Source organism: Asparagus officinalis, chromosome 10 (assembly GCF_001876935.1).
Source record: "Asparagus officinalis chromosome 10, Aspof.V1, whole genome shotgun sequence".
NCBI lineage: Eukaryota > Viridiplantae > Streptophyta > Magnoliopsida > Asparagales > Asparagaceae > Asparagus > Asparagus officinalis.
The window spans coordinates 26,351,513-26,365,801 of NC_033803.1; the positions used below are offsets into that span (position 1 = coordinate 26,351,513).

At 34.6% G+C, this 14,289-nt stretch overlaps 1 protein-coding gene across 1 annotated transcript; it reads left to right on the forward strand.

Annotated features, from left to right (window-relative positions):
- On the forward strand, positions 482-13,743 carry LOC109825280. The gene is made up of 7 exons (XM_020392098.1): positions 482-828; positions 2,070-2,190; positions 3,794-3,955; positions 4,308-4,354; positions 11,332-11,515; positions 13,156-13,237; positions 13,336-13,743. The coding sequence occupies exons 1-7, from the start codon at positions 613-615 to the stop codon at positions 13,385-13,387; spliced, it is 864 nt and encodes a 287-aa protein (XP_020247687.1). The 5' UTR covers positions 482-612; the 3' UTR covers positions 13,388-13,743.

The following is a 14,289-nucleotide window of genomic DNA, read 5'->3' on the forward strand; positions in this document are numbered from 1 at the left end:
GAAAATACCAAAAATTTTCACCTTGATTGGAGTTTGATATGGCTAGAGACAGTGGTGGTCGCGAGCGTGGTCGGAGGCGCCTGTCGTCGCGAGCGCGGTCTGGGGTGAGCGTGGTCGGCGGGGTCGCGAGATCTGTGGTGACGGGGTCGCGAGATCTCAAGAACAGTCGTGGACTAATTGAGGTAAGGAAAGAGGGGAGGGGAGGGTCACGAGGGCTAAAGTACTTAAATATACTAATATACGGGACTACTAGTCTCGTCCATTTGGTTGGCATGACTAATCATAGATTAGCCATGCCCTAACTATACGACACTAGAAGTCGCGTGTAGTTAAAAAAACACCGACAACAAGATCGACCGTCTTGGTCGGGATAAAATGGTCAATTTTGCTAGGCAAAATAAGAGAAGATGCATTTTGCTCATTAATTTTTCAAAAGGGTTGTTTTCAAATATTTGTCCATTTAAATCTAAAATACGAATCCTGATTCTAAACCGATCACACAATCTTTTAAGTCCTACAAAAACTCCGTGTTCAAATTAAAAAAATAAAAAAATCCCTACCAATAACCCCCCATTAAAATTAGGGTTGCAGCATCTCCGATACTGCGGTGCAATGTCGGGGGAGAAGGGCTTCGAGAACCTGGAGCCCATTTTCGGAGAGGCCGAGCCCGAATCCGATGCCGAAGCCAAATCCAAATCCGAAGTACTCAGCCGGCCTGTTCTCTTCTACGTTCACGCCCTCGACTCCATTCACCTCGAGATCGTCGTCTCGGACTTCCTTTCTCACACCTTCAACCAAATGTTCACCGTCTTTGACCTCGACCAAATGGTCAGTGATTTTTGAACTGTTTTCTGAATTCTCTTGATTCAAGTGCTTTAGAGGCATTAAAGATTTGATCTTTATACGGGTTTAGGTAGAATTTTAAATTAAGGACGCAAATTAGTTTTGAGTTTGTCTTTGTCTCTTGTTTGCTTTTGATTAGAGCTACACAAACTTTAAGCTGTAGATTATTATCGGATGATAGTGCCGGATGGTGTGCTTAAGGGAATCAGAAGCAACCTCATTTTTAGGCTAGGTGGTGATGTGGGTATAAATGCTAGTTCCATAGAAGCATGATGGTGCATTGGGGTCCATTTGGTCGATATGGACGATTTGATATGATTTTATAGAGCTCAGTGTTGTAAAAAGCTGCCGGTTTTTAGCGGCCGCTTCAACATTTTGGGCCTTAGGTGTTTTTCACTTGAAAAAGCCCGCCAAAAAGCCGCCAGGGGACGGTTTCGAAATCCAAAAGCAGCTAGAAAAATCCTTCCCTTTGATAATATGCATTAATCGTACTGGTTAACTATTAGACGTATGTAGTCAACTACATGTTAGTTTAGCACATTATTGATTCTAAGTATTATTACACATCTAGTTCATGCTTGGGATCTCTATAAACATCACATATGCATTTGTCGAAATTTTTTATCCAAACTTTTCAGATTTTTTTCCTGGCCTTTTCTTAATCGTTTTAAAATTTGACCCTATTTAAAAAGGGGAAAAAAATTCTTAGCACATTTGCCTGCTTAAGCTCCAAAAAGCCTTCTTCCTCGCTCTGCTTTCTGCTTTCTACAACCTTGATAGAGCTTTGAGTTTCTTCTCTTTAACACGGTCTGGATATCACATTAATAATGAAAAGCTTTGAATCTTGCAGAGGGAGAAAAATGTGCAAGAAATGTATTTCAGATGCTACTAAACTGTGAAACGTCACAATTTGATATTTGCATCTGGCACCCTCAGAAATATCCTATTAGAACGTTTCATTGACAATCCTGTACTTCTACTCTTGATTTCTGTTTGATGTACTATTGCAGGGTATCAACGCATTCCAAGCATAACTTTTTCAGAAATGAGAAAAGTCTGATTCTGTTACTTTTTCCTTCTTATAGTTATGCCATTTTCATGAAGTTTTATCACTTTATTTACTGATAAGCAATCTTCCATCTATTGAAGAAATTAGCATCCTGGTGAAAGTCTCTCTTCTTAAGTTTGTGCGGTGTACCTGATGTTCATTAGATATGTCAATGCAGAGATATGACATTGGATTTGGTGGATCATGGTCTGAATTTCTTGATTATCTCATAGCATCATTGTCATTGGGGAATGTGAAACTGACCTCGAATCCTCCACAGGTTTTGCCTATTCACTCTGGTGGGTTAACTGAAGTCTTCATTTACTTTTATTTATATGTTCATACTATGCATTTTGTATTCATAGTCAAATAATATTTTCATAAATGCTAGATTATCAATGCTTATAGGATAGACTATGTTGTGAAATCTACCACATACATTATGAATAAGCTTCTTTTTGAGTTTATCTTATCTAGTGTCTAGAACTTCCATCCTTATCTTATACTCAATATACATTTGAAGTGTGACCCAGAAAAGCCTGAAAATTACCTTTTAAATAAGCAGCTCCATTCACATATTACATGAATTGGATTTGCGCTGAAGATTTGGAACATGGATGTCATGTCTTATGTGGACCAGTGTGCTTGCAAATTGAAATGCATATCAACTCGCGTGTTATATATTGAGTTTCATCTACTCCCTTTTACATTGCATGCCATATTTATTAGTTCTGTGTCCACCCTCTCTTCTGTAATAACCATAAACTATTTGGTTGAACCTTTAGTTATTCCCTAAGATGACATTATTTCCACCTTTTCTTCTTATTTATTTGTCTACTGTTTTCTTGGTGATGTGCTCTAAACTATCCAACTCATAATTATGCCCGTAGATGCTTGTCATTTTTTTATCAAAGGTTATTGCTTCTTTCCTTTGGCAGAATTATTTTTATTTCCTTTTTCCAGAATTGTTCTTACTCCGGATGAAGTTGTTATTGCATGAAGGGCAATCCCCTTTCTTCTTCATGATTTCCACCATCAGAAATTTGGCAACCTTTTGGGTGGGCATAGCGAGATTAATAGATAGTCTAGATATAGTCATTCGATTCTTCAAGGAGCTTTCTCAAAAAGAATTTCTCAATTTTAGCATGTTCTCCATTGCAGATCCCACTTTGTTGGGGAAATGCTTAAATGATGATGATGAACCCATGCCTTTGTACATGCAATATGTGTGCGCGCTTTACTTCAAGTCTAAGTTACCTGGACACCTTCTGTATCCTTGTTTGACACTTACCCTATCCATGTCTTTGTCTGCCACTCCTTATAAAGTTCTTGAATAAATGCATGCATTTGTCAGACGTGTACTCAACAATTATATAATGCATGTTTTAGTTTCAAACACTCGTAATACACTTCTTGGATGTATATCTTATACTTCACCTCAAATTTTTGCAACTTGTTGGACTCTAGTGGGGTTTCAGCCCATACCTAGTCCATAAATTTGATTTAAAGGGTCGTTTTGTATCTTGTTCAAAACGAGCGGTTTTTCAATTTATAGTCTATTCAATAAAAGAAACATAAAAGTTGTTAGAAAAATGTTATAGGGATTTCAGTTCTCAAAACATCTGATTAAAAAACAATCGATCTCATATAAATTATTAATTCGACATGTGTATATATACTATATAGCCAAGTCCCCATATCCTATCTCTTACAAATGTCTCATTCTTTATCCGCATCCATACCCGTGCAACATAGCTTCAAGTGATTTACAAAATGTCTCATTATTTGATTTGTGAATTATCAGGTTGGATCTTAAAAATGCCAAATCAATACCTCTTTAGTTTTGAATATTTTTCTGTCCTTAACAATAATAAATAATGTCTAACTTGTCTGTCAATTCAGATGGCATCCATGCAAAGCTAATAGCTCAGAAGTCTAAGGGACTACCTCGCATTGCTCTTCCTCTCAGCAAAGTCATGAGCTTCTCGGGTAATGAAGCCATGGCAGATTTCTCTCTGGCGCTTTTCAGAGCATTAAAGGACAAACAGAAGAAGTCCATAAAAGGTTGTGCAGTATCTTATTTTACATTAGAACTTTCCTTGTTTATGCACATACACATGCATTCCACTGCAGTCCTGATCCATTAATTATCTTATTAGCTGTTGGCCTGTGGAGTTATATCATAAAAGATGCGATTGGAACACTTACTGGGATCATTTGCATACCCTCAAGTCTTTGCCAATTCCGACATAAAGTTTTTGATCATATGAATACGTTTGATTGTTATTTTGAGTATGAAATCATATTTTAAAATATTACACTGACGCAAGACCATATTTTACTGCAGAACATGAGTTTTGAGTATGAAATCATATTTTAAAATATTACACTGATGCAAGACCATATTTTATTGCAGAACATGAGTGCTTCTTACAAATGAAAGGACTTCTGTCTTCTGAAAAGGTGTAGTGATTATTATCACAAACTTCTGGGGAATTATTTCATATTTAAATCTAATTTCCTTTATATATATATATATATATATATATATATATATTATATATATATATAATAATATATATATATAATATATATATATATATATATATATATATATTATATATATAGAGCAAGACTCCTATCAACTTAAGTGGATAGGGAATAGTTGTTCACCAAACTTTCTATCCACACACATATATATATAAAAAGTCACTTCATATCATGCAAGGATCCCTAGGAAACATCTAATGGTTAAGAAGTTTGGTGGATGTCAACTTAAGTTGACACAAGTTTTCTTCTCTCTCTCTCTCTATATATATATATATATATATATATATGATAGTTTTGACATGTTTTATATTCAAAACAAAAATCTTTTGCATTTATATCATATCTCTAGCAGCCATGGCTGCTAGATGAGGAAAACCAGGGAACAAAATGTGAATATTTGCTTGCTTGCTTGAAGATTAAAGCTTCATCTTCTAACAAATAGGATCTACGCAAACAACTTCAGCATATAATTTAACAATATATTTACCTTAATTGCAATAGCATTTTTTTCTCTATTGCATCTGTGATGACTTTGTTATGCAAAAAAGACCCATTTCTACCTTTTTCTCATGGTAAATTCGTAAACAGAATAAATTTATTTTGGGACTTCAGTAAATCCAAATATCCATGCAATTTATATAAAAAACATCTTCGACAATTTAAGTTCTTTATGCTATGCCAGTTAGAAAAAGATAATAATATACTCACTTTCGGGATTAGTGGATACAAATTTGGATTAGGAAATAACAATATTATAAAAGAAAGACAAGTTGAAAGATCATAACATTTGTGTGGAAAGATCAATCATCAAATAATTAGTATTCCTCTTGGTTCCACAATAGGTTTCACATCAAAATGCATGAATAATAAACATTATTTGCACTTAAGCGCCCACCTATTTTTAATTTTGATACCATGAAGTTCTATTTTGACAAGTTGATACCCCAAATTGCGAAATTGTTGACATTATCTTAATCAAGAACATCAACATAGAAAAGTGAATGAGAAATAGAGTTTCTTATCATATTTCAGTATTTTAGATTAGAGAAAGTGAGGAACAAAGTTAGGGGTTTTGGGATCGCCAATTTGAAATTTGGGAGTATCAAATTATAGAACTTCAAGGTATCAAAATTATGAAAGGATGAAATTTTGGGGTGTCAAATTGTCAACGTAGAACTTTAGCATGTCAAAATTAAGAAAGAATGAAACTTTAGGGTAACATATTATCAAAATAGAACTTCATAGTATCAAAATAAAAAAGGTTGAATCATGGAGTATCAAATTGTCAAAATAGAGCTTCAGGATATGAAAATTACAAAAGAATGAATTTTTGGGGTATTAAATTGTCAAAATAGAACTTTAAGGGCGTAAAAAAAGGATAAAACTTTAGGGGTAATAGAGTGCAAATAGCCAAAAAATAACCACATACATATATTTATACGAAAATCCAATTTAATACTTTCTTTTCTCTTACATGTAGCATTATCAATATTAATACTGGACAATCATCTGCAACACGAAAATCTAATAAACTCAATGAAATCAACTAAAGAAGATCAAGGACATAACAATCTAGGATTACTTTAACCATACCTAATCATCATCTACACGCTTGCGCTTTATACCATTGAAAAAAGCGTTGCAAATCTCCAAGTCTGGTGCATAGGAATTAGCTTCAATCTTCAACCCCTCTTCAAAATGTGCCCTCAAAAAACAATAAAATTCCTTTTGTAGTTTTGGGGAGGATGCCATTTTGACTGCATGTTACTAGATAAATCGCATGCCTTTTGTAGTTTTGGACAATAAAATTCCATACTAAAATTTACACCCTTATAATAACATGTTTTCTCTTCCACCTAAAATTTTTCGATCCTTATGTTTTTGTTTATAATCATAGCCCTCAAAAAACAAAGCTAGATTCGCGACCCCTTAAAGGTATTTTTCTTGGTTATTCTCTCACTCAAAAGAGTTATAGATGTTATTGTGCATCTCTAGGTCGCTATGTTTTATTAGCAGATATCACTTTCTTTGAGTCTGACATACATCTTCTCCTACTGTTGAGGATGATTATGATTACTTGATTATTCGTGAGACACAGATCATCAGTGGTCAGTCTGATTCTGATGTAGTACTTGACTTAGAACCATTTGCATTTGAGAAGCCTCTTCAAGTTTATACATATTGCTATGCCCTAGTTTCTGTGCCAGTGTCAAACTCGGTATCAAGTTCTGACTTACAATCTAGTGAGACTGTTACCGATCAGTTACCTAGTGCCACGACCACTGATGATCTCATTATTGCTCTTCGCAAGGGTACGAGATATTGCACTCGACATCTGATTTCTAAGTTTGTCTCATACTCTCACTTATCGTCTTCATATCAGTCTTTTGTATCTTCTTTGGATTCTCACTCCATTCCCAAGTCAGTGTCAGAAGCTCTATCTATTCCAGGTTGGACTGAGGCGATGAAAGATGAGATGATAGTTCTCGAGCAGAATGATATTTGAGATCTGGTTACTCTTTCTCCAGGAAAAAAACTGTTGGCTGCAAATAAGTTTACATTGTCAAATTAAATCCTAACGGGGCTCTTGCTCCCTTAAAGGCAAGATTAGTCGCAAAAATGTATTCTCAGGTATATGGGCTTGACTATCTTGACACCTTCTCTCATGTTGAAAAAATGACTTTTATATGGATTATTATCTCATTAGCTACAACATTACACTCACCTTTTCATCAATTAGACATCAATAATGCTTTTCTCAATGGTGTCCTTGAAGACGAGGTTTATATGGAGTAACCACTAGGTTTTGTTGCTCAAAGGGAGTATGGGAAGATGTGTAAGCTGAAGAAGTCACTTTATGGCTTCAGCAATCTCAAGGGCATGGTTTGGGCATTTTACATATGCAGTTCAATAGTTTGGTTTTTGTTGAGCACAAAAAGACCACTCAGTATTTTGGTGGACTCATGCAGGGAAGAGGATTCTTCTTGTTGTATATGTAGATGATATTATGATCATAGAAGATGATACGAGGGGATTACAGCTTGAAGGAGCACCTAGAGCAACATTTCCAGATAAAGGTCCTCGGTTCCTTGAAGTACTTTTTGGGTATTAAAGTTTTCAGGTCCACAAAGGGCATTCTCTTATCACAAAGGAAATATGTTCTTGACATGTTTTCAGAGACAGATATGTTGAGATGTACAACTGTTAACGCTCTGATGGATGTGAAGAATAAGCTACTACTAGATAGTGGAACTTTTGGAGGATGCTGGTGTATATAAGAGGTTAGTGGAAAAGTTAAACTACCTGACAGTAACCAGGCCAGATATCACATTTGCTGTGAGTGTAGTTATCCAGTTTCTTTCAGCATCGAGGACGATTCATTTAGAGGTTGTGAAAAGGATTCTCAGAAATCTGAAGAAAGCTCTAGGAAAGGAAATTCTCTATTCAGATTGTGGGTACACAAAAGTTGCAGGTGTTTTAGATGCAGATTGGGCAAGATCATCTTCTGATAGGCGTTCAATTCTAGTTATTGTCTTTCTTGGCAGAAATCTTATTTCTTGAAAAAACAAGAAACAAAGTGTGGTTTCTCAATCTAGTGTGAAGTCTGAGTATCGAGCAATGGCAAATGTGACTTGTGAGTTAGTTTGGATTAGAGACCTTTTAATAGAAATTGGTTTTCTTCCTGAATGCCCTATAAGATTATATGTTGATATAATAAGTCCGCTATACATATTGCTGAGAATCTTGTGTTCCATGAGAAGAGCAAACATATTGAGGTTGATTGTCATCTAGTTCGTGAGAAGATGGATGGAGGAATTATTTTGGGTAAGCATGTATCGTTTGAGAATCAGCTTTCAGATATTTTGCACTAAACCTTGGAAAAACACGAGTGAATTTTATTTGTGACAAGCTGGGCATGTACAATGTATATGCTCCAGCTTGAGGGGGAGTGTTGAGAGAGTTAATTAGTATTTAGTCATATTGGTTATGTAATAATTATGTAAAGACTCCTATTATAAATATAATTGAATAGAGAAGAGAAAATTAACTCTTCTTTTCCCTTATTTCCCTTTGAATTACAATATATATAATATATATATATATAATAATAATATATATATATATTATAACACATATACACCATATGTGAGAAAACGTAACGTTAGGTGAGCTGCTAGCGTAGGAAATTTCCAGCGCTAGTGCCATATGTCCTATGATTCATTGCACAAAGTTGTGGGGCTTTTAGGATATTTTCGGAGATAATTTATTTTGTATTTGAATCATAAAAATGAAAAGGACTTGTGTACAAAAAAGTTCCATAATCCTGGTCCTAATTCTGATCTTGAACTCGTTCTCTCATTCCCCTTCGATGTTCAAAATCTCATTCTCTTCTCAGGCATTGAAGAGAAGTAGAACCTATATGACCATTGGATCTCGATATCAAAGAAACCACAAACCCATGAACCCCCTACCTATGAGCCCTTATCATATTTGAGTTTTTTTCCTTCCGAAGTTGAAGAAACGCACAAACCTGCTCTCTTCCTCTCGATCTTGACCTCTCTACAGAGATATGGGCTTTTTAAGTTTGTTATAAAATTGAGAATCCGCAATTGATGCTAGTAAGTTCATTGTGAACTTGAGATATTAATAAGATGAAAATGAATTGTAGGTGAAGGTTGGGTGGATTAAATTTCTTAAATTTACACATTGGATTTTATCACATTGGTAGGCGTTGAAAATTTGGTGGTTTGTACAAGAGAGCGAAGTTGTTGCGGGTTGGAAGTAGGCTTGAGGAAGAAAGACGCCTGAGAGAAAAAAATAGAACCATTTTACAAGAGTTTAACAATAGGTTTCTTCAATTTAAGCTAAAGATTAGACTAAAAATGGAGGCAAAGAAGATTTCTTGATTGAGTTCGATTTAAATAAGATGGGTTAGCTTGTTTCCTCAAGAAGCCTGGTCAGCGACAAATTTCTCTTTTGTTTTGTTGCACTCTACACATCATCAAGGAGAATCATTAACTTCTTATTCCTTCTTTATTATCTTGTATTTTGTTAAGAATATGTGCAACCATGGGGATTTTCACAATTAATTTGCTACTTTTGATTGATTCGAAGAAGATGGAAGAGAGATTAAGGAGATGATAGGCTTAGGTTCGCACAAATTTTTTTGATTGATTCGAAGAAGATGGAAGAGAGACTGGGACGGTTTAGATTTTGGGTTTCACAATTGCACAGATGGTAATGACTTGAGAATAGTTTTTACACATAAGTGCTCATCATTTTCAGTTTGGAAACTTTCTTTTTAAAATACAATACAAGTCCAGCTACGTAGGGACCAACTATTTTAGACTCTACACATGGACCAACTATTTTAAACTTTCTTTTTAAAACTCCATACAAGCCTAGCAAATCACAGGACATATGGTTCCAATAGCTCACCTATATTTGTGTGTGTATAAAAAATGAGTATGAGGTGACGGCTCAGTTTACTAAATGAGTTATCAAGATATAATCATGCGATGATACCCACCTTACTTGTCACATCAAAAGGTGTGAGTCGCAGCTCTATATCTTGGTAGCTCATTTTGCTAAATGAGCAGCCACCTCAAATGTATATGTGTAAATGTTACTTAGCTTGAGGGAGTTATAGGATACCAAGAGCCTTATGCTTCATAGTCTATTCAAAGGCTAAATCCAATGATGAATGATGATTTCAATTTTTTTTTGAATGAAGTTTTTTTTATTTCGTTCCTCTCCTTCTAAGATTCTTCTAATGTTGAAAATAATGATAACGCATAATGTAATGCGCTACGCTCTATCTCTTGTTAAGGATTAATGGAGCACTACAAAAAGCGTAATGCATAACGCATGTTATTTTTAATTAGTTGGTTAGGTATTATATAAATACAAACTTCTCATAATCACTTTAGTAATTAGAATCATTAAAAATTTCAACAAGTAGGAGGACCGTAAGAATTAAAGGAGTCCGGGTTTAGAAGCCTTCGTCAAGAGGAGCTAAGGTTTAGAAGCTAGAGAGGCGCTGGAGATGGAGATGGGGTTAGGGTTTTCTTCGTCGGTGAGAGAAAATTGGGGAGCTGAGGAGGAACTGGAGAGGAGCCTTGTCGTTGGCGAAAGACTTTGCATTTGTCGAAGGCGTGAGAGGTAGAAGGCGATGCTGATTTGGATGGTGGAGATATTGCCATGTGTCAAAATCCAATACCACTTTAACTCAATTTAACAAACGTTAGATAACGCTTAATCTTACATAGATAAAACATGTTTTTTGGTGTTATTTTCTGTGTTAAATGTAGCTTGCGTTTTCTATCTAACTTTTATAACACTCTGGCTCCATTAGGTGTCAAAACAGGTTATAACGCTTATCTAAACGATTTTTTTGTCTTTACTTTTTTTAAACATTGGATTCTCCCTACTAGTTTCTTTTCCTTCTCAGTTATGCATAACAACATTGTTGGTCTTGTAACCCTTCTTTCTTCCCTTTTTCCATTTTTCTCCTTCTATTGGTTCGAGCAACTGTCAAGCAACTTTGAATTCCCTTTACTTGTATTCTGGAGTACAAGACTGCACCAATCTCGTATTGGAGCTCTAGCTTCCTCAGCTGTTTTGTGACTTTTGTCTCTCTTTTTTTAATCTTATTTTTTATTTTGTAATCTTATCCTTTATGTTATGTTGTTGTTTCTTAAACCTCCTCTTCTTTTCTTTGATTACTTATAATTATCTTACATGATTGTATAGTATTGAGGCAAATTGTCTTCATCTTGTACCTCTCTTATATCAAGGTGATATGGCAAATAAGTTAAATACTATTTCCAGTTAGATTAGAGAAGTTCAATTTTCATTTTGTGTAACTATTGGAAGTCTGTTTCCTCCAGGAAAGGAATGAAAGTTTACAGAAGCAGCTTGATAATCTTTCATTTGTGAAAAAGCGGAAGGCACACAAGTCAAAGGCATCAGACAAGTCATCATTTGTTCCAGACAGTGCAACCAACAACAATACAGTAACAGTTTCAGAGACACAACTACCTTCAAGTGTTTCTGAGACCCAACCATCCATAGGTGGCTACTTTCCTTGCAACTATGTTTTACTGCTGTATTATGGCATGCATTTTTTTTTCTTTCCTTCGTTTTTACAGGAAAGAAGTAGCTTTAGTGTTAACCTTGTACAGTGGCAATCAAATTCCAAAGTCAGATCATCCTAGCAACCACAAATTCAAGAAAGGAACAACCATCAAATCTTATTGAGGCTTACAATAGAAACTCATGTTTTGGAAGTGATGGGTCTAGGACCAAAATATCTTTCAATGGATAAAACCAAAATAGTAGACATCTTGAGAAGGATTACACCAATCTCATAAAATTTGAATCTTAATCAACACAGCATCTCTTATAATTTTGATTAAATCATTTTCTTTCATCAAGTCTAATGGCAGCATGAATCTCAACTAACTAATAACAAGTTAACAACTAATCGAAGTAGATTATTAACCTATCATTGTGTTATCTTAAAAATAGGATTAAAATTTAAGAAAAAATATTAAGTCCAGTCAATAACCAACACAATAGAAAATTAACCATATGTAAACTAGGAGCTAAAATGATGGAATTGATCACTTAAGAATAAGATTAGGAGCCATATTTCTATCTTCAAATTATATATTTTAAATTGAAAAGACAAAATCATAAGTATGGATTGTAACTTCCCTTTTATAGTTTAACTCATAACAGTTATACTCAGCATTGTGTAATTTATTATCGCTTATGCTGATGTAGTCTACTTACTGTGGAAAATTTCTAGCACTAAATGGTGTTTGTTTACTTGAAAGTTAAAAATGAAAATGGGAGAACGACACACTTTCAACACTTCACATGTTTGTTCAAAGTGAACTGCAAAAGATCGTCCTTGTTAGATATGACGCACATTCAACTTCCCCTAAAATATCTGCTGAAGTCACCGCGAAACTGTAAAAGTCAGACCACTTTTATCTAGCATACTTAGTTTTTATTGATCTATATATTTTCTGTTCTCCTCAGTACAGCACTGCCTCAAAAGCCTCTTGCATATTTGTTTCCTCCCACGTTTTTATCCCACCACTGAATATCTAATCTGCCCTCTTTTTATTTCCTCGCTATTTTTTGCTCTGCTCATCACTTCACCGTACACTCCCTCCATAAATGAAATTTGCACCATAACAGTAGGTTTTTTAGATTAAGATCAATTAATTTGTGTAGCGAAATTTAGGGCGGCTAGTAGAATGAGTAATGAATGATTTTGTAAGTAAATATTTGTGACAAGAGCTTATTTTCTTGTTCCAGTTAATGAGTAATTTTAAGTAGCATGTATGTTTCACTTTTGGTTCATTCTTTGATAGTTAGCATATAATAATTAAAAGCCTAATATGATATTAAATAAATAAATCAAATGATATTGCCATATCACCTTTACTTTCTTAGTTTCAACAATAATTTATTTGTGCAATGAAATACTATATTTCACTTGCATGCTGATGTGCATACACTGTCACACTTGTAAAAAATGACCTTCACACTTTCAGTTGGCCAAACACCCCCAAAACGTCTTATGTTTGGTGTAATCTATTTTATTATTGTAATAATTTTACTTTTGTCATTCTCATTTACGTCTAGTATTTATTTCCATTTAACTACTTGTAATCAATTTTGTTACTGTATAATTTCAGCTAACCCTGCTGATGGGGAGAAACCTTCTAATGATACTCAACCCGCAAAAGCTAGTCAGAAGGTGGCCCCAACATCTAGAAGGTAACCTTTGCATGATATTTTCTGGCATATTAGTAGATATTACTACCCCTTTTTGACCATTTCCTAGATTCCATAATTGTCATCTCATTCTTCTACAGGGCGAGAACAAGAGGTGTTTCCTTGAAAGATGTTGAAGATGATGATGACTGATACACAACAAATTTGATGGTAGCTAATACATAACAGCTATAAGAACCCTGTTTGTCATTATTATCAGAGTTTAAGCTGAAGAAAGTCTATTGCCTCTTTGTAAATTTCTCTCCTTGGAATCTATTCAGTTATACAAGAGTCGTTAGTGACTTCAATTAGAAGGGAGAAATGCAAAATGAGAAGAATCAGATTGGAGATAACATGGATAGCTTTAGAATTAGACACTGTAGGTTGTTGGAGATTGTATGCTGTATATAAAGTCAATGCACTTGTATAAACATGACTTGTAATTGTGATATTTTTTTTCTTACAACATTGTGAAAAATGCAAATTCGAAATGTTTTTGTTTCAGTTGATCTTTTGTTTACCTTAAATTTATCTGGTTCCTTCAATGAGCAAACAGTCATAATATATTTACAGCTTCATTCTATTTATAACTTGTATACTTCAGCTAATCCGCAGCTGAATGAATGCTGCCAACCTGAGTGTTTGGATGGAACTTCCTTCATCAGGTATTTGTTCTCTCATCTTTTTCTTTTCTTTCTTCTTCAGATGTGCTCACTGTCTCTATGAATCTATTGTGACTGTTTTTGTAAATCGAATATATGCGCATACCAATAGTAAAACTTCTGTAATAACATTAAGGGTATCCATGTGTCTACTAATTGTCTATTTGATGATGTGATCACCAGAGAATTCAATATATAGCATTTCATCGGCTGTGTGTTTATAACTTTGTATAAGTAGTAAAAGTCTGTTTCCATCATACGACAACTCGTTCATTTAGCTACAGGTTCTGTTCTTATATTGTCATCAATGAAGCTGTGCAATCAGTCAGAGACAATCCACTTGTTTTATTTAAACTAAAAGAAAAGCTACAACTGAACCGTTATCAATGACTA